This window comes from Cygnus atratus, chromosome 11 (assembly GCF_013377495.2).
Source record: "Cygnus atratus isolate AKBS03 ecotype Queensland, Australia chromosome 11, CAtr_DNAZoo_HiC_assembly, whole genome shotgun sequence".
NCBI classification, from domain to species: Eukaryota; Metazoa; Chordata; class Aves; order Anseriformes; family Anatidae; genus Cygnus; species Cygnus atratus.
The window spans coordinates 14449114-14470091 of NC_066372.1; the positions used below are offsets into that span (position 1 = coordinate 14449114).

Genomic DNA, 20978 nt, shown 5'->3' on the forward strand with positions numbered 1-20978 from the left:
TTCTCCACAGGCACTCAGCTTAGCTGGCTGATCTAAATTTTCCTGGCTCTTTCGTCTCCCGTCTTGACAAACGAATGCCCTGTTTGCCCTTCTCCAGTCTGCAGAAGCCTCCCAGTACAAAAGAAGCTCTTGAAACCCATTCCTAACTGCTCGAAGACTGCTTTCCTTGGGCAACCTGAAGGGGAATTCCCTCGGGTCCAACACTTTGAATTCACTGACTCGATGTAAAGATTATTTAATTTACACCCCTTTGTTCTAGCCGATTCTCACCCCTGTGTCAGTATGACTGCTGCTATGGATCTAGTCACAACTGTTTTGGTGATAAGCAGAATTAAAAAGGCAATGACAATTCCAACCCTCTGCATGTGCTCTCCTTCTGTGGTACATAATGCATGCTTTTATTCCTTCCAGCATATTTATAGGATTTCTTTTTCTTCCCTTGTGCGCCCCTAACCACCTCTAACACATTCTGTGCCAGGACCTTTCTGATTTCATCTACACAAACTTTGGTGCCATTCTGTTCTTGTTTCTAGTCATATGCTGCTGCTTTAACTTTTTAAACAATTCTTTTCTCACTTTTAAGGCATTAATGAATTCCTCACACACCTTTAGCGTTTCACTTTTCTGCTATTCTTCTACTTGCCTTAGGAGATCTTGTCATTGTACCTCTGCCCCAATCTCTAAGTCAGTGCTTACTGGCCTGTATTCCCCTTTCCTTGACCCAAACTGCCAATTCCCTGAGCTTTCACAGCCAATTAATCCTTCTTCTGCTCTTCCTACTTTCCCTTCTCCGTGTGTATGGGAAGCTGATTAAGTCTTAGCTTGGTGTATGTACTGAGGCTTCACATTCTCCCTGTTTGCCCCTTACACTTCTAGTACTTGGGGCCACTTCAGATGTTACCGGGCTGCTCCATTATTCTCCCAGGCCTCTCTTTTTCACCTCCATTAAATTTCCCATATTCTGAGCTCCCTAACTAGCACTCTCCCTGGTACTTGGAAGACCACTGTGTTGTCAAAATATCCAAAGGCTTTTTGTCAACACAGTCCATGCTTTCACCTTGAGGAGTTGCCTGGTCCACCTGTGCCACCTTCCACAGAGACCAAAGGAAACCGAACTGATCATGGCAATGGGCAGCGTTTCTCTCTTTCGGTGACCGCAGGTATGTGATGGGAGCAGGAATTAATCCCTCCTATCTACCTTCTTTAAGGATCTCCAATTGTGTTGCAAATCCTGGTGCTTTAAGCTTCATCGTGACTCCTTTCCCCGCAAATAAATATCAATACCTTCATAGATGTGGAAGCAACCACAGAAAAGCTAAATAATTTTTTATGAAAATGTTGTAGCAAAGCTGGGAAACCTTTGCAGATCTGTGCATGAGCATACACTCAAACATGGAAAGCATGCACTGCCAGAGCACACGCTGGATACCATCCAGGCAAAGCCTTAGGTCAGGCATTTAGGAGCAAGGGTGGCAAGAAATGGGGCTCTGCAATTACATCAGCTGGTAAGGAGCCAGCCACTAGTGCCCAGAGCTTAGATAGCCAAAGGTAATGGTTGTTTACCAGGCCTGGAGTTATTGCCAGGGTATCCAATGGATGATTGTTTTCAGTGATAGATTTGCCTTTCCCTGTTGCTCATCCCTGCATGAGCTACAAGCTGCTTAACCGAAGGCTTAAAATCATGATGCCAAAATAGCCGCCTCACCATCTTGCTGGAGACCTTGCTAGACAGATAGCAGGGAACTACTTTCTGCTTTCTCTTTTCTCGCTCACTCCTGTTCTTCTCCTTCATTTCCCTCCCTTCCACTTTTTAAAAAATGCAATAAAAGAAGCAGAATAAAGAAAAAGTGAGAAAAGTAGCCACAAAGTGCTGCATCGACAATAAAATGCCACGGATCCTCCAGAATCTGTCTGAGGATGTGAGTCCCTGGAGAGGAAACCTAAGGCCAGAAATGATACAGGCTTAACCATCATGAAAAGCACTCACAAAATACAGCACTGAACACACAATACAGCGCTGAGGATACAGACTTGGCTGCTGTTTATGGAGTGGGGAATACAGTGGCAGATTTATTCTACAGTAGAGAGGGTTGTTTCTTGGTACTGTTAATACTGACACATTATCTGGGGACGGAAGAGGATACACAAATAGGAACAATTCTCCCATTTCTCTGCCTGTCTCTCCCCCAAATGCCCCCTACTCCCATTCCTCCCTGTTCCCTTCATCCCTCTCCCTGCACTGAGTCCTCTCCTTCCTCTCCTCCAATTTATTTCTTCTCCCTCCTTTAGCCTTCTCACTCATCTTTTCCTGATGCAAGTACATGTACAGAGTTTTTAGTACTCCAGGCTTTTGTGTGTTATCTCCAGGTGGAGACCTGTGTCCAGCCCTCTGCCTGGAAAACCATACAACAGTTTAGAAACATGGGGTTAAATCCTGCTCTCCCCAAAACAGGTGTTAAGTTTCCACAGTGTGAGGACTAGAACATGGGACAGGACGGGCAGATAACAACCCGCAAGGAGGGACTTCTAAAATTACCCAGCACTGTTGGAAGAGGAACAGCCTAATGAACCATCACCATTCATCATTAAAGTGGAAAGTAGTGATGGCAACTACCATCACACTCCTGCACAGAATAACCTTCTCCACTGACAACAGTCAAAATCACTGTAGTACAAACATGTGGGTAGTTTTACATCCCTATTTCTTGCCCCCCACACAAAATACACACCCACACGCCTTACTGCATTCGCTATGAGGAATCTAAGCCTTGTTCATGTTTCACATCGGTAACTGAGGCTGGGAGCCAAGGCTAAATAACTCGGTCAAAAGCACACAGATTGGTGGCAGAGCAAGAAACACAATCTGAGTGCCCTGAATTGGCTGCCAAACAGTCGCCCACTCATGCTTTCTGTCTCCAGGTGATGGACAGGGGCAGTGGATCTCGTCCAAGGACAGATAAGAGAGGAGATAGCGTTACCACCTGCGCCTCTGCTTTTTGGCAGGAGGAGAAAACCCATGAGGAGAGGGGCTGCTGTCTTCTCCCCTCCTTAATCTGCTCCCTGCTTGCTTCAAAAACAACCCAGTGCACAGTTGTTTATTATTATTATCGCTGTTATTTTCCAGAGTGCTGTAAAACCAGGGGATAGAGCACTCTGACAGCCTCATAACAAACAGCAGATAAAACTAATTAGATTTTGTTCTTCCTTTAGTTTGCTGACTTGATTCTTTTTATTTTTATTGTTTAATTATTTATTTTTAGCCCAGGGGTTTACACACACACGTGTATTTCACCAGGCAGCCTTCGCATCACCTCGGATGGGAAGCGGCTCTTGTGGCCGGGCGGGCCCGAGAGCCAGCGAGAGGCTGAGACAGAGGGAGCAGTGTGAGCACGGCTCGGCGCCGCATCTTCTACCCATGTCATGTAAACCACAGGGAGGGGAGGAAGGAGAGCAGAGCTATTCACGGCCGCGAAGAGAGTCAACGAGACAAAAGGCATCAGTAAAAAAAAGTTAATGTGTCTGGCAGGAGCCCAGAACTGCTTTAGCAGCGTGGGCTGCCCGAGTGCCTCTAGGACATCATCTCCTCTGGCCATTGTGGAAATATTTGGCTTGTGTCTCAACCTGACAGCCTTGCCGACTCTTGAGGAATGACAACGGTGGGGAGCAGGGAGACGTCCCTCTCCTCCCTCCCTTTCTCCATCGGCTGTTTCCAAATTCTTCGGGATTAGTTCGCAATGGCAAGAAAAGGCAGTGGCCTCCCTGCTCAGCACTTAGCAGGCTGAAGTGAGGTGACATGCCTCAGCGCGGGGCACAACGGCTCCATTCACTGGGGAAATACCGAACCAGAATTACAAGTGTGCAAGAATAAACAAGGCTGGAGTTAATCTGAAGTTGTTTTACACTCTGTTTTATTAAAGTCAATGCACTTCCGTTCCTCTGTGCAGAGCCTAGTTCTGCTTAATTACCATGACTCAGGGAGAATTTTAATAACGGGGAGAGAGCGGTGCGCGGTGGAGGCCCTCTCCTGACCTCTAGAGGTCTGTCAAAAGAAGAAGAGTATCTGCTCACCATAGAAGCTCTTTGAAGAATGAGGCAGCCCACAAAACTGCTTCTTCTGGAGGTTTCCAGGTGCCATTCCCTACTGGTTGGTCAGCCAAGCCCCCCTCTGTATTTCCTCTGCTCCCACCTTCTCAGCTGAAGGCTGGGTACCCTTGGGTTGGGGGGTTCACTTGCCCATCATCACCCCGTGTTGACAGGTTGTTTGGTGCAAACACAGAAGTTGTCAGAGAGAAGCCTTGGCTGGATATTTCATATCACACAGCAGCATCTGTGCAGGAGTGGTGGCTCTGCCCAGGCTTTGCTCCACTGCTGCACTCAGATCCTGGATGCTGACAGCACACCAAGGGCCTTTGCCATCTCTCCTTCTTCCTCTTGTAGCTCCGAGCACATGGATCTGTGTAACAGCCCTATTCATTTGGCTCCAAACATGCATGGAGGTGACATCTCCCCTTTTATTATATTTGGACAACTCTGCCACCATCTGTAGATTGAATGAATCACAACTATGGCAGGGTTTGCCCACTGAACAGAATTCTCCCTAGCATAAGAAATTCAGAAGGAAACAGCCAGAAGGCTGAGGCTGGCCTGTAGTATTTATAGCTAAAATATTGGTGCCTCATTAAGAAATATGCAGCTTTAAGAAGAATTGTTTCCTTTTCCGGTAAGATTGGAGGTTGTTGATGTATAACACAGAATGAAGAGCAGCTCTGGATGTATACATGCACATCTACAGACATATACACACAGTGGTAGCTTTTGCCCTGTGTCCTAGGGTCACGCTGAATGCTGAAGATCTTACACCATGGACTGTGTATGCTGCAGACTGGATCCAGCACAGTGTGAGTCTTTTGTCATGCATACGAATCCTGGATTTTGAAATCACCTATGCACATATAGCATTTTTTAATAATAAGCTTTTAAGCAATGTTATACAAACTATTATAATGGGAGCACCTGTTTGATGCCCATTCCTGGGAGCCATCCTTTTACGAAAATTCAGTATTATGTGCAACAAGCTGCACACTAAAGCAAGCAGAACATGACGTCTGAACAGAGAACACACACCATACCTAATGAATTATCTCAGTCTAAGAAGCTCAGATTCTGAGGACCCAAGCTGACTGTCTTTTGAGTGGTGTCATAAAGAGAGAGCTAGAGACAGAGAGAACTGTGATATGGCAGTGAAGACATTCAAACACCTGGATACTGAAACCCCAGCAGGATAGGAAGAAGCAGCTTCTCCAAAGAGCAGGCTCCTGATGGAAGTGTATGTCCACATAGCCTGGGGAAAGGTGTTCACAAATGCATCGGAAAAAAAAATAAATAAAAAAAAAATCAGTCTGCTCCAGTAATTCTCTCCACAAATGCCATAAAGAGGAGAGGATGTCATAGTACCTTTAATCACACATCGATAATAATAACAGTAATCACCAGCAATGGAGGCCTTACAGTCTGTAATGCCACAACACACTATACGTTCATTCTTCTCCTTGAGACTTATAAAGGATGCAGTGACAGAGTTGGGAGCCTCTTGCACAGCACACTCAAACCATCTGTGTTCAAGACAATTCTCCATTTGCAGCAGCAGAGTCTAAGACACATGGTAAGTACAGGCAATATGAGGAGTGAGGTGTGCTTATACAGACTTCGTGCTTTAGGGACCTCAGGCAGACGTTTGGGATCTTGGTCTGTGTTGAAGTTCAAGAAGCCACATCTCCATTGCTTTGAACATCTGTATGAAAGCACAGTGAACTCTAATGCTGGTGGATTTAGGCTTGCAAAGACATTGCTATGTTACCTGTAACATAGACAGCACTGTAGACAGCACTTTATAGAATCAAGGGATGTTTTTGCAGACAATTTTAGGAGAAATCTTTTTTTTTTTTTTTTTTTTTTTTGTGGATCAATGGAGAAGCTGTTCTGACTTCGTTACGGGAATCACCAGGACAATGTGTCCTATGAATAACCCACCATTAATATATTCTCTTATATTGCTATCTAGCACAATGGGGCCCTGTTCCATGAACTAGGTTTCCTTAGTGGTATCATAATAAAACTAACAAAGAATAATTGGTCACTGGACTGCTTTTTGGGCTAAATTCACTTTGGATATTGCCACCATCACTAATCCATTAGCACAATAGTGGGGGACCCCAGCTAAATCAAGAGAACATCTTTTCCTCCTTGAAATGCTTCCAACCCCTCTCACTCCCAACAGCATCCTTACATAGTTCCCCAAGATGAACTACTGTATCCGTACTCTCTCAGCACATCCTGCTGGAAGGATGTCTCACAAAGAAAGTATAATTTCATTGCATCTGTGAAACAAATTCAGCACTTGGGCCCATCAGTTCAAGCATGAAGTGACTCATGAGATTATGCTGGGCTAGTTCATTCCAGTGCAGCAAAGAGGTGAATTTAGCCCAGGTTTCCAGAGACCTGCCCTGTATCGTCAGTGGTGCTTTCCTTACTGTGGCATGTTGGATTTTGCACACCGTTGTTGAGATATGAACAGATCAGAAGCATGCACAGCCTGACCAAACACGTTAAAAACACTGTCAAAATTCTGATCAGAGATCAGATACGTGCTCTAAAGTTCTGGAGAAATGAATGGTAACGGAGAGCTCTGGCCAAAGGCCTCAGAAACTGTCACTGTTCCAGGATTTGTGGGCAAAGGCTGCTGCCCATAATAAGAACCTAAACCAGGAAGAGGGACGCAGTGTCTTGTTCTTTGGACACTCAGAATACCATTCCTCAGGTCAATCTACATGAATCCATATACTAGAGGCAGCCATGGAAGTAGGGATTCTGCTTAGGAATGGATGATGTTCTCACGTCGTACTCTGCCTTGTGTACAAAGTGCAAGGAGCTGTTCTCGGTATATATATGTATACAAATTCCACAAACACACAGTCAGTTTTCCATGCAGAACTGGAGCAACGCATCTGGGAAGGGTGCTGAAGCTGGGAAGCAGGCGAATACAAGCAGTAGCCCATTTGCTTACTGCTCTACGACTCAAAGCCTTGCTTACGCAGGGCTGCCCTCAAACCCACTGTACACCCCGAGCGGTGTTGAACGCAGAGGGAGAGCCGTACTGTTGGATGCTGGCTGGCTGGCAATGTAAAGCCCCCTGAGAGCCTTGGAGCTGCATGTCTGTCCTGTGGTCTCTCCCTCACCTTCTGCCTCTCCTTCCTCCCATGAGAGGCACTCCTGGATCTCTTGGTCTAGCTCCGAGAAGTCCCCTTCACCATCAGAACAACTGTCAGTATTATAATCGATTTCTTCCACACAAGGAGGTTCATCATCAGTCTCCAGGCTGCTGTTGCTGCAGCTTCTGCAGAAAAATCACAAGAGAGATTGGATGTCATCAAAGGAGGGTGTGTTACCTAGCGGTAAGAGCAAGGAACAAGAAAATCCATTTCCTGGGTTCAATCCTGGCTCTGCTAATGGAGCATAAGATGGCACTAAGCAAGATCCTGTGTGTCTTTGTGTCTGTTTCACCAGCTGTAAAATGAAGAAGAGTGATACTTACCTAGCCCATAGGAGAAATGCATTATTATTATTACTGCTATTGCTAATGTAGAGTGTCTTATACACAGACAGCCTCATCCTTGCCTCAAGGCACTTACAAGGTTAAAGCAGCTGAAATGCAGTAGAGGAGGCGGTATTCAGTTTTCACAAGGTTGCTGGTTTAATCATTATCCACCTCGCTGTAGTTCCGTATGTGGTGTAAGATCTAAGTAATCCAGGTGCTTGAAGTGCTTTGGCATCTTTGCCTCCTGTTCTGTGCAAGCTCAGAGCACTGCTAACAAGAGGAAGCACAAGCAGAAAACAGAGGCTCTAGGGACTTGGAGCACACTGACTCCGAGGTGGGCAGAAATACCAGGAGTGCTCGTGTTTTGGAAGGAGCATGAAAAGGCTCTGACAGCATGACTTACTGAAGAAAGGCCAAATTCAGAAGCAAGTCAGAATGGCTGAAGAGAGACTCTTGAACAGATGCCACAGCTCCTTTGTCTGTCCCTCAGAAGGGTAGGTTATACCATCTTAGCCTCCTGCCATTTACTTACAGGAATGGTTGTAGGCTTTCTTTACATGTTCACTTTCAATACATTTTCTATTAAGTTAGTCTAATGCAATATTTATGACAGAACTGTAACCACAAGACCTGACGGCTCTGGGGGATAGGGTCTTTCTCCTGTCTAGCTGTCTAGTTCCAATTTGGCCCTTAGTCTGGAAGGGCAGCTGGGTAATTTTTTGAGACTAGAAAGAAGCCTGTGGTTTCAGGGCTGCCTAGGTCAGAGTCTGGATGAAGCAGGGGGACAGATACTGTGTTTTTCACCTCCGGGTCAGTGTTTTCAATCAGACTCAAAGCAGGAGAATGTATTGCTTTGGGGGACTGGGAAAGGAATAATAATCTTCCGTCACTGGGCCAGAGTTTCTAATTTGTCCCAAGTTGGGAAGAATGAATGGCTTGGCAGATGGAGTATACACAGATTTAATGTGTGGTCTGCTCATTTACATGTCAGTAACCAGAATAATCTTCCAGCTCTCAGCTGTTTCACAGCACTGCCAGCATCTGAGGTTTCAGAACATACCAAAGGTGTAAAGTATTGCTCTTGGATGTATTGATCTCTTTCCTCTCTTCTCTGCAATCCAAAAAAAAAAAAAAAAAAAAAAAAGCATAACTTTTTCCTAGCTTCGAGTCTCCAGATCCTAACTGTATACAGACTACTCTGCAATCAGAAACAAGCAGTTTCAACCCACTTTGCTGGCTGATCTCTGGCTTAGTTTACTTCAAAGGCAGGGTATAAAGGATTCTCTGAAAGCTTAATAGAGCTGTACAGCTTAAAAATAAATAAATGAATAATTATGCACTTTTACAGTTTCTGGCTCCACTTCAGTCTGCCCAGAAATCTAGGTCAGGAAGAACTCATACTGAAATTGAGTATGTGACATGAAACAAAACAAAACAAACCAGGACAAATCTCTCAGCACAAAAAGCAACAAGCAGTGGTCTCAGTATACTGAGTCTGACCAGTGGATTTGATTTCTTTTTTCCTTTTTTTTGCAGATGCAAGTATGGCGTGAATTACCATGATACCAAGTACCTGTGATAATGTTCAAAGCTGTGTAAACTCAGGAGAACTAGATTTTTCATTTATAAGCTTTTGATGCCTTGCAATCAAAAAGAACCTGAGTGTATCCACTTTAGACATTGCACTTGTATGTTTGGGAGGAGCTGCTGATGCCATTGAGACAAAGCATAGCTGCCACTCAACGCACTGTTATTTTGCAGATGGAACAACAGTTCAGTTTGCAATCTAAGAACTTAATGTCAAACATTTGCATTAACAGGATAACAGTTAAAAAAAAAATCCCTATTATTACTTAAACCTGGGAAATACATTAACAGAGAACCTTCTGAGTATAGTTGATGACTTTGATTTTAGGACTGGATTTCTGACTAAAAGAGGAAAATGAATTCTAGCACAGAAGCTCTTTACTATGGAAGGAAAATCTCGAAGTCAACAATCAGAATATGGAAAAGAAAACCACACCAAACTAGCATTTCCTTACATTGAAGACTTACAGGACAGTCTTTAGGAAGCAAGTATATATGAATAAAACTTTTGTAATGCCCTTCAGAAACTCTGCTTTCCAAGATAGCTCCTGCTGCGTTGCCTACCGACACAGTATACAAAGCACTAAGACCATGACAATTCAATAGTTGCACATATATACTGCAGAGAGAGGTTCACCACATGTGAGGCTGTACCTAGACCATCTTTAGAGGTCAAGAAAGATGCCTTTCTTCCCAGTTTGCTCCGTGCCTTGATTATTTGCTGTGACAGTGAATGAGCAAGCCAATTAGCACTGACCTAAGTGGTGGCTTCTCCAATTTGGATTGATACTTGCTACTAACTGGATCAATGCCACCACCACACATCACATAATGAGCTACCAAACAGCAAATAGATGGCATCAACTTCGTCTCACTGCCAACGAGAGGCTGTAATCACCCTGGTGACTTAAAAATTGAGAGGCTCTGTATCACATTACCAATCTCTACAAACCAGCTACATTTCTCTTCCATGTGGAACTTTCCATCCCAATAATTCACTTTCTGCAGCGGGAAGATATAAAACACAAACCAAAGCAATACAAATGGGTTATTTCAAACCAGCAGGTTAGAGTTGCTTGTGAAAGAGGAGAGGAGGCAGCAGGCAGTATTGCTGGGGAGCCAGAGTCCCACTAATGAAGCTGCCAAAGTCATTGCATGCTGCTCCACCACGTCACAAAGACCAGCTCCTCTAGGAGATAATGCAAATGGTGAAAAACGGTAATGAGCAGAAATGCCATCATCTAGACAACTGCATACGATTGCAGAGGGCATGGTTTTCTTTCATTTCCAAAAAAAGAGGTTTTTGTTAGGGGCAGGTTCTTGGTATTTTTGTTTGGTTTTAATCTGATTTTTAAAAGCTGCAAAAGAATTCTCCCCACAAAAAAAAAAAAAAAAAGAAATAAAAAAGTAAACAAAATAAAACACCCAGGGGACATGAAACAGATTTACCAAAGAATAATGGTGGTGTCTTACAGAAGGTAAACAATGAGGAAGACCAATGACATTACATTAGAGAACTCCAAGACAAATACAGTCTATGAATACCACTGAACATGAACACAGTGCAGAAGAGGGGGAGTGAAAGCTGTTAATATATCTACAGCCAACAATCCCCCAGCTATCACAATAAAACATGTATGCGTGTTGGTTGATCTACTAATTCAAAACCTACAGCCTCATAGCCCTCATCTATTGCAGCTGATGGGAGCCACAACAGCAATTTGCAACTTTATGATGTGATAAATAGAATTTCTTTGTTTTGATTTTTAATTTGCATAGTTATTGAGATATGACTTGATCTTAATTAGTTCTGCTTTTGTATGTGGGTGTGTTTGTTTGTTTGCTTGGGTTTTGAAAGAAAGTAGGCTTTGGTACGCTGTAAAATAATTCTGTTTTTTGTTGTTGTTTGCTTTGCTTGCGTTTTTTTTTTTTCTGACTTAACATGAAGAAAAGGACAAGTAAGTTCTGTGCTTCTCTATATGTCAGCATAACTGGAGCATTTTGGTATGGCTGGGAAACAATTCTTTCAGGTGTTTCCCACAAACCCCCCATTCTAAGTCAGCCGACCTCACAGCTGGACAGAAACCTTGTAAGTCAGCTGTCCTGCTGAACTGCACATCAGAAAACACAGTCTGTAGTTCTGGCTGATAGGATATAGCTACATGATGTACGTGCATACACTCCCAGAGCACTGGAAAAAACTAGATATTTCCTAAGTAATTTATTGGAATTTTTCACTTACATTTTGCTTGTGTGGCAGGTCACTTGCTCTGTGTATATTCTACTAAATCGCTCAAAATAGAACGTTTTATCTTTTCTTCTGTAAAGAATGGGCACTGACAGCTGTCCCTCTTAGGGAATCTGTGACTATTGTTCAGGTTTGCTGCTTGACCTTCACTTGACTGGCCTAGAAGTTGCAGTATTGTAGAGAAGAAAACTGAACTTTTTTTTTTTTTTAAATACATATTGCTCAGCTCACTCTTGTGAAATTTGCTACAGTTTTGCCAGAGCAAATCTAGGAAGCAAGTGGTTAAATGCTTCAGACAAAAAGGAAGAAAATTCCAAGGCTGGGGACCACCACTGGTCATGGATATACCGATGACTCCCTGTGAAGATGTATCAACAAACATATCTTTAATCTTCTCTCTGCAGTGAAAAATAACATCCTGGTAGCTGCATAATTACCCTGTCCATAGCCCTACTCTCTCCTTCCCCTAAACCTTCTCTCCGTCGTGATATGTCCCAATCCACCGGAAGTTGTCCAATACAGGGATATAGCTGTGTATATGGAGCCAAGGACGTCCATAATACAGTTCATAGACAGAAATAAGTCAGGAAATGGCTTAGTTGAAAATGTCCAAGATACTAGACATTTTACTGTGAGAAAACAGAAAATAAAAATGATTTTCTGACAGAAAGAGGCCATATTCTCAGCAATTACAGCATTCACCTGAAATAAGGGTGCTCTTTTTTCCACTCAAACAGGGACTGGAGACACCACCAAGTTCCCTGACCAGTTATATCTCCTGTGTGGAAGGGGAATCTCTCCTTTTCCAACAAAGCTGTACCAACTGTATGGACCATTGCCTACATGCTGGTAAGTAAAGTGTCCTGCAGCTCTTACGCCCTCTGCAGTGGATTGGGATTGTTTTGCCCTTCTTTTTTTTTTTTTTTTGTCATTAAAATTCCACCTATGTCACCAAATCTAAAAGGGTGTGTGATCTTGTACAGTTTTGCTTTTGAGGAATTCATATGTTTTATTAAAAGTATTTTACAGGAACACTGCTTCTGAAGTCTTGTAAAGAATCTAAAATGAATCTAAAGCAGCCACATTTGCAGTTAGCCCAGAGTACAATTCTGCCTTTAATAGCTTCATAAAGGATAATTTTAGGAGATAAATGAAACAATATGATGCTTTTAGGTAATTACACCTAGTGCAAGAAATACACTACAGCAACAAGATGCCAACAAAGAAGGCCTTTAGTCTGCCCTTTGTGTCTTGATTCACTTGCTACAAGGTGTGGAGCATACCTTGCTATGACTTTCCAATTTAATCTCTGCAATTCATGAGCTCCCCAGACAGCAGCTTGGCTTCTCTTTCTGCCTGAGAAAAGCCAGACAAGCTCTGTTTAGTCCCTGACCTCGCTAAGGGAGGGAATCAGCTATGTGCTGAAGCAAGATGGCTCCAGCTTAAAGAACTATTGCATTTGCCTCCTTTGCTGCTACACGGTAAACACTAATGATATGAACTTTGTAGGCTCCCATAAGATCTCTTTTTCCACAGACTCTTTGCCAAGGACTTTTACATCTTACATCTCCTAAGAAAATTCAAGCTAAGCCCTAGGCAATGCCAGGTGCCCTGGCTTTCAGCCCATCATGGGCCATCCTTCCACGAACAATATGAACGTAATTAAACATTGCCTTGAATTCTGTTTGCTATGGCTGAGAGATGTTTGGTTTCTTTGAGTGTAGTTTTTTCTTTTTCTTTCTTTCTTTTTATTCCTGCTGCAAATAGCCAAGAGAAAGGTGTAATTCATTGGTGAGATTCATACTAATTAGTTTTTCAGGAGTTCCCAGGGTAATTGCAGGCTGTAATATTTATAATTGATTTGGCCAGATTAAAAATGGATGTCTGGTGCACCAGTTAGATAAGTAAGGAGCAAGTGGGGCTTTATCATTTAAGAGAGGGGAGGATGACTTGTAAATAAAAGACACATGAAACAGGCTGACTCCTGGCCAACACTGTCCCCTAATGTTCATTCAGGCTTGCAACAATTTAGCCCTGGACAGCATTTTACTTGTATTCAGCAGAAACTGTCAGTCTTCTAAGAAATGACTGTTTCTGTTCTTATTGGTGAGAAGGTGGTTGATAACTGCTGCAATAACAGAGGAAAAGTTGAGTATGCACCTCTCATTACACATGGTTGGGAGACTGAAAAGCCTTTTCTGAATAGGAGGAATTGCATTTAATTGAATTACAGGGTATCATTGGTACAGCTGTGATCCTTCCATCAAAGATGAGTTTGGGTGGAGGACATTGGGAGGTTTGAAGGTTACGTGGCCTTCCTGGATTCCCGATATCTCTGTCAAATCCAGGCTTTCTTCTAATACTAACCAATAAAATTCATATGAGCTGATCTTTAGATTTGCAGGATGGAAAAGCTGGTGAGAAGCCAAAGGCTGTGGATTTGGTCTTATGAACAGTCATTAATTTCTTCTTAATGGAGAACCAATCCATATATCAGTGCAGCACTAACAATGCATCTTTTGCATTCCTATAGTTGTGGACTTGTAAGCATTAATAAAAGCAACTGCCTTGAACAGACACAAATCAGCCGTGAAATGGAGCTATGACAGTTGATGCAGACCCCAGAAATATTAGTTTTCTTCCTCTCTCCTTTCTCTAGTTCACATATCATGCATGCAAACTGCTAAATTTTGGTCACACCAGACAAGTTCAGCCACTCCACACAACTGGGGAACAGTTCATTCACCTAAAAATGCCATCCAGCACTGGTTTCTGTGTCAATTCCCTGGCAACATGAGACATCCTTGAAAAAAATCAGAGTCCTGAGTGCCTACAGCTGCACAGCACTGTGTTCTTGAGAACTGGGCCAAATTCTCAAACAGCAGAGCTCAAGCCCTGGAACTCAAGTTTAAGCAAGTTGAAGACCTTTATAAAACACTGGATGTAATCCAGTGTCTGTTGGGAGACTGAGCCTGGGTTAAGCTGTCTTGTGAAAGCACAGGTCTGGTCTTGCTTTTCAGATCCAGATTGCACTAAAACTTGGTGTTTATTTAAGAGAAGAATGTCACACAGCATCAGTTCTGGGCCAGCATGCAGGCAGCACAACCACTTTGCTGTTGAAATCAATTAGAGGTTCTTGCATGACAAATACCTGTGAGACACCTCATTGATATGTTCTGCAGCCATTGGACAGATTTTGTAGTCTTATGCTGAACAGAAATTTATGGCCAGCTCCAATGAAGCAACTAGTAGTAAAGCATTTTAAATCTGATCCACTGTAATCTTGTTACATTCATTAAAAATGGGAGGTAAATGCAGGAAATAAAAGATGGATGGCATAAAATAGGTGGGATAATATCCACCAGGCAGCACTGCCAGTGGCTTGGATTTCACTCTGAGATTAAGAGTCAAAAGAAATTCTCCCAAAACTGATAACATTTTGACTTTGCACACCTTAAGCTTCCTGTGGAAATGTGAGCAGTCAAACACTCCTGTATGGGACTACTGCAACTCATTAGGACACTGAATAATGTAAGAGTTTCTGAAAATATGATTTGTAAGTGTTCAGGAGTTTTTCTCACAGAGTCCCTACCCCAAGCAATTTCTTTTCAAAATGATAATCAAGTTATCAATGATACTTAGCAGTCCAGCCACTGTAATACAGAAAGATTATTGGAATCCTTGTAATTGCTTTTGGGTGCTTCCAGTAATTGAGATGTTGGCACTGTAAGGAGGAAAGAAATGTGGAAAGATTTTGGCTTAAATGCTGGAAGTTTGCACTGCTGATGATAAATAATGTAGAGGCATGCAGGTAATCCTGGGTTCTTGTTTCCCTTGGTGCTGATTCATATCATTCCACTGACTTCATCCAAGTTTGTAATTGGCTCTATATATTTAATTTCAAAAGTCCAAGTTCCATAAGTATATATCCCTCCGTTGTCTCTGACCGACTTAAAGGATTTAGGGTTTTTGAAAGCAAAATGTTTTAAGATAGCCAAGACACTTCTAGACTGTGTTTTAGCCACATATATATTTTATGTACAGGGTATTTTTTCATACAGATAACCATGTATGCAAATATTTGCTTGCATACCAGGTAACAGATGCACATCTAACTACCTGACTGAAATAAAAACTGCTGTAAATGACTGAATTCCCACCATTATGCCCCTTGGAGGAGAAAACAACCTCATGTTTACTATCTTTTCTTTGTGAAAAATTATTTTTAGCTGATAACCACTTTGATGCTTCAGAGAATCTCTCTATATACGATAGATGCATATGTGCGTGTGTGCGAGTAAATACGTAGATTACCATCCCTTATCTATCTTTCCTAACAGATAGACAGATAAATAATATACACACATACATGTAGATACACATACACTCAGACCCCAGCATATCTCTACACCCACACAATCACATCGCTTGCTCTGTATTCAGAGCACAGTTTTCATTACAAGCCATAGGAGGTCTCAGGATATACTCCTACAGGTATCGGAGAGAGAACAATAGATGATCACTGAACCTTGATGCTATTGCATTCAAGTGGAAGCAACCACAGAGAAAGAGCTGGCTTCTGACCAAAGCAAACCATTTCTTTGACTCTAGCCTTCAGCTGAGTGTTGACAAAACAGCAGGTCATCAGAAGGGAGACTTAGGACATCTGGGTAGGACTTGAGAAAGATGGGAAGGTCAACTGACAGGCAGAAATGGTTGCCTATAACAGAAAGCATTATCACCAGCTATTTGAGAACTTAAACAAGGAGCGAAAAGCAAAACTGCGTGGCAAAAGTGAAGGTAAGATCCCTGTAGGGAAATACAGACATATTTCTGTTCCACACGAGCCTGACTCATTCTTGTACTTTTTAAAGTAAAGAATGACTATTCTAGAAACCCTTCTGCATAGCTCTTTTATCTTTCATAATCATGTGTCTTCAAACGGGTAAACAATGACCAGGACTAAAAGCACTGAGCTCTGGTAAAAAGGATGATTCAGACACTGGAGTATCCAGTGGAGAGAGTACGGCATCGTGTAGGGGATTGATAGCTGGTTGACCACTGGATTCTGCCTTTCCTTAAAGGTAAATCTCAGCTTCAGGTTCACAGAAAACAGTTTCTGGAGCATTCTGAAAATTCTGAATTTCAGGGCCAACAAGATGACTAAATACTTAAGCCTAAGAGTTTCCAGCTTGACGGACATCTGTCAGCATGGCCACCTCTCAAAGTAAATTCGTCTCTACAAGACCCTGTGTTATCCCAGGTTTCTTGAAATGAATCCAACACAAATCTGTAAAATCACAGTCCCCTCAAAAGTTATGCATCTCATTCTAGGTATGTTCATTATAATTGATCTGAGAGATTTCTGTAGTGTACAAAGTTGTGAGGCTGATACATAACTTTTGATCTCTCACCCTTCCTGAGGAGAACAAGGGTGCTTAGTCAGTACCATGATTATGAAAGAGAGAAAGGGAGGGGGAAGGAAGGAGGAAGGGGGAGAGAGTGAGAGAGAGAGAGAGTATACACCCATAATAATAAAAAGCAGAAGAGGCAAGGTCAAAAACATCTATCTTGCTTTTAAAGCAAATTGAAGTGGAGCTTATGGCAGAAACATCTGATGAAGTATGTGTGATCACAGATAACCAATAATAGATCCAGTTAAAACTTCAGCCTCTGCCCTCACTCTAAATCTTTCCTCAGACATAATGAGATTCAGATAAAACAAAGCTGAACACTCATGTTCAATATATTTCAAAACATTCTGATCAATTATGTTTTTACCACCATATGGAACCAGATCCAAACCCTTGCTTAACCTCACTCATTATGCAGTTGATTTGCATATGCTTTGGACTCCATTAAGGATAACGAAAATGTCAGATACAGCGTGTAAGTGGCAACTCTTGCTAATTCCTTGATCTTGCCAGAGCCCTGCCAGATGTTTCATGAAGAATAGCAAATATTTCATTATCCTCCTAAAATTTGCCTGTCAGGAATTGCAATGCAGAATTTTAGTGATTTAGCGCACAAGAAAAACAATAAGCATCGAGAGCTAACACAAACATGAAACACCACCGTCGTTGTACTGCAGAACTCAAACAGGGTTTAAAGGGATTCGTGGTGCAGGAAGGAGCAACCAGTCAGGAACATACAACTCCCAGTAAACACAGAGAAGAGGGAAAAAGCAACCATTTGCTGTGATCTAAGGAAATGGCATAAAATTGCTAAAAGAACATAATAAAGTACATATGAGTTGCCATTGCTGTTTGTTGTACAATAGATCTCCTAATACTTTCCTCTATTCCTGTTGCAGCTTTTTAATAATGTTTCACCTGTATAACACTGAGATGCTGTTTTCAAATGAATCCATTTGTTGCTTGTAACATTTATCAATTCCCAGCAGGGAACATTTTTAAAAATCTCCGTTAACATGAGTATTTCCTGCATCTTTTATAAAAAATCAATTTTCAAATGCTTGCCAAAATGTTCTATGTGTTTTACCTGAAAGTTGCAATTACATTTTCTTACTTTTTCTGTGTGTGAATATGCGTGTGTATATTTATCTATGCATATATAAATTCCCACTACAATTCTTAAAAGACTGCTAACATCACAGAAACAAGCATATTTTGAGTGAAAGCTGAAGCAATATAAACTGACAAAAGTACTCATTTAATCAAAATGGGACATATATTTGGATAGATGGAGCAAATTAGAGCACAGCTTGCAGAGCAGCGAAACAGTCACTTCATAGAGAACCACCCTAAGCATTTAACATCACCCTCTGATTTACAACCAAAAATGAAAAAAGGTCAGTTCTTGTGTGCAGAGTAAGTGACAGAAAAGATGTGTCAGACTGTGCATCAAGGGAAAATTGAATCATGAGGCTAAAACACTTGTGTTTGAAAGATAAAGATTCTACATTTGGTAGCCTCACAGTCACTTTAGGCAAACTGCTTTTCGGTCTTTGCCCCAGTTCCCTAATAACGTGGAGATAGCAGGCTCCATCACTCTACCTGGACAGCAAGTTTATTGCATGGAGGTAGAGCCAGGTTGTATCTGAAGCCCTCTTCCACATGGCTAGTCTGAATGAGGGTCCAAGCTATTTAATTGCCTCTTCTATGTAAGTGCCTGTCTCCCTATTGAAAGCAGTAAGAAAATGGGCGATTAATAACCTTGGTGTGTCAGATCCAAAACCTCCCCTCAGCAAACCAAGATTTCAGCAAAGAAAATAGCAAGTTTCCAGATCCATTAGGGAAAGAATTGAGTGTTCATGATTCTGCCAGACAGGAATGTAGAGTTTAGCTAGAGGAATGATGAGGATGTAGGACTCCTGCTGACATGAGGAGGGGAGAGAGGTGCTCAGTAATACCAAGGATTAGCTGCCAGGTCATATTTCAAAGAGAAATGTTGTAATTCTTGCAGTGCCTTGAAACAACTAAAGGCATAAAAGTGAAGGGGAGATTATTCAGATGAGAAAGAAACTGTTGCGAGCTGCCAGATTTTCTGTACCCAGCCTGGCCTCTGATTTTAAACTGTCCAACTCGCCTGTCTAGCACAAAAACCAGCCAACCAGCTCGAGGAAAGAAAGACTGAGGAGTTGTGTATGCTGCTTTCATTGGACCTGAAAACCTCATTAGTACAGAAATCTTGTATTTTCTGGCATTTGTCTTTGTATTTATGTTTTCCTAGCTCCAATTTTTGTATCTTTGCTTCAGGAAGCTGCTCATTGCACCAAAATAAAGTGACATCTGCTCTTCTCATGGTGTGTTCTGTCTTCCAGGAACTGGAACACCAGGAAAAGACCAGACCGTGAGTTATTCTGGCTCAGGAATTGTTCCCTAAGACTCTGAAAAAGCCCACAAAAATTATATTTTCCAGTACAAACAGCAGAAATCCAAACGCTAGAATATACATACATACTTTACAGAGGGGGTGCATTTGGGAAGGTTGTATTACTGAATGCATACAGGATTCCTGACTGCTATGCACTCTCATATGTTTCCTTTTTCCCTCTTCTCTATCAAATCACAATGGCATCATTTTCTCCACAGAACTTTTTGCTCCAGCAGCTTTACGTCGATACCCCCTGCAATAACATTTCTAGTGTCGGTAACTCACCACCCCTTAAAAAAAAAAAAAAAAAAAAAAAAAGTACAGTGCTGAAGAACCCAGGCTCTCCAAACGGCAGAGATAACAGGTCGGTAGAGCAGGTGCAGCAAAGTCAGCCTGCCACTGACTTTACCGTGAGATTGCCAAGCTTATGCTGGACTTTCTCCTTTTCTGCACAACCAACCTGCAGATAAACTGTGTCAGATTTAATGGTGCATGATACAGGCAATTCAGTATCAAGGAGAAGAAAGCAGCTCTGTGGCAAGATGGGTTATCAGCTTAGCTCAAAAAGCAGCCTATCAAGAAACACTGCCAAGGCGATTTCAGAAATCTATAATTTAGATGTTACCTTAAGCCTAAAACTTTGTTGGAAAACTTCCTACTTCTCACAAGCAGGCTAGCAAAGCCCAGGAGGATCAAACCAGATATCAGTCCAGATGACAAAGTAATACGCTTAGTGTATATGAAGTGCTGTACACATGAAAGGTAGAGGAAGGATGGCGACATTATACAGCTTTATCCTGCAAGGAATCAAAGCTGTTATTACACAGCAGTTTTCTCAGGGCTATTACACTCCATTGCTTACCCTCCAATCAGCTTACCTGCCTGGGCTTCCCAACAATATGAATTGCTTTTAAATAACAATGCATTTACTTTACATACAGGCTTTGCAGCCTGAAACACCCGATGTTGCTTTCTGAACAACAAGGGAAGCATTCTGATGATTTACACTGTTAATGTGCATGGAGCTGCACCAGCAGGTCTGACCGAGCAGCTGAGCTCCTGAACAGCATCATTCACCACTAATTTTGCAGCCATTTCTGAGGCAGGGAATAACAGTGCTTTAAATCTTGTCAGTTTTAGAACAGGAAGTGAAGAATTCCCAGATTCAGTGAACAGCCAGCGGAACAATTTGAAGGAATCCAAGATATAAGAAATATGTCCTGTGTGGAAATTTGGCAAAGATACAAGGCCTATCTCCCTAATTTTTAACACTCAGAGTATTTCTTGCTTTGCTAGTGACAGGAGTGCCGTACAGTGACAATTATTTTGTCATAATTGCAATGGCAGGGAGAGCCGATGGCACTTTTCGCATCAGCCTTACATACCCAGTGCGTGGACAGGCTTTACAAGAAGGCATGGTGCAAACTGCAGGCACTGCTGGAGGAGTGGAACTGCTCAGGCAGTTCCGGGAAAGCACGATGCTTGGGAAGTGGCAGAGCAAGGTCAGAGAGGTTGTATGGCTTGATCCAGGGTATCCTCAGGCAGCCTTTTTCAGCCGTGATCCTAGCAACAGGTCGCAGTGAAAGATGGCACAGACCCTGCTTGCTGTTTTTCTGAGACACGCAGGTATTTACTGTAACTGTCTCCTACAAGTTTAGGAGAACAAGGCCTGCAATTAAATACACTCACACAATTAGAGTCATATTAACCTAG

The 20978-nt window shown here is 42.3% G+C and overlaps 1 protein-coding gene across 1 annotated transcript in view; it reads right to left on the minus strand.

The window, feature by feature from the left end:
- Window positions 1-7086: 7086 nt before the first annotated feature.
- Window positions 7087-20978, minus strand: part of AGBL1 (AGBL carboxypeptidase 1) — a 267461-nt gene continuing 253569 nt past the window's right edge. Inside the window, exon 23 of the mRNA XM_035554602.2 lies at window positions 7087-7393. Coding sequence (XP_035410495.2) covers window positions 7087-7393 — 307 coding nt within the window. The remainder of the gene's footprint in view (window positions 7394-20978) is intronic.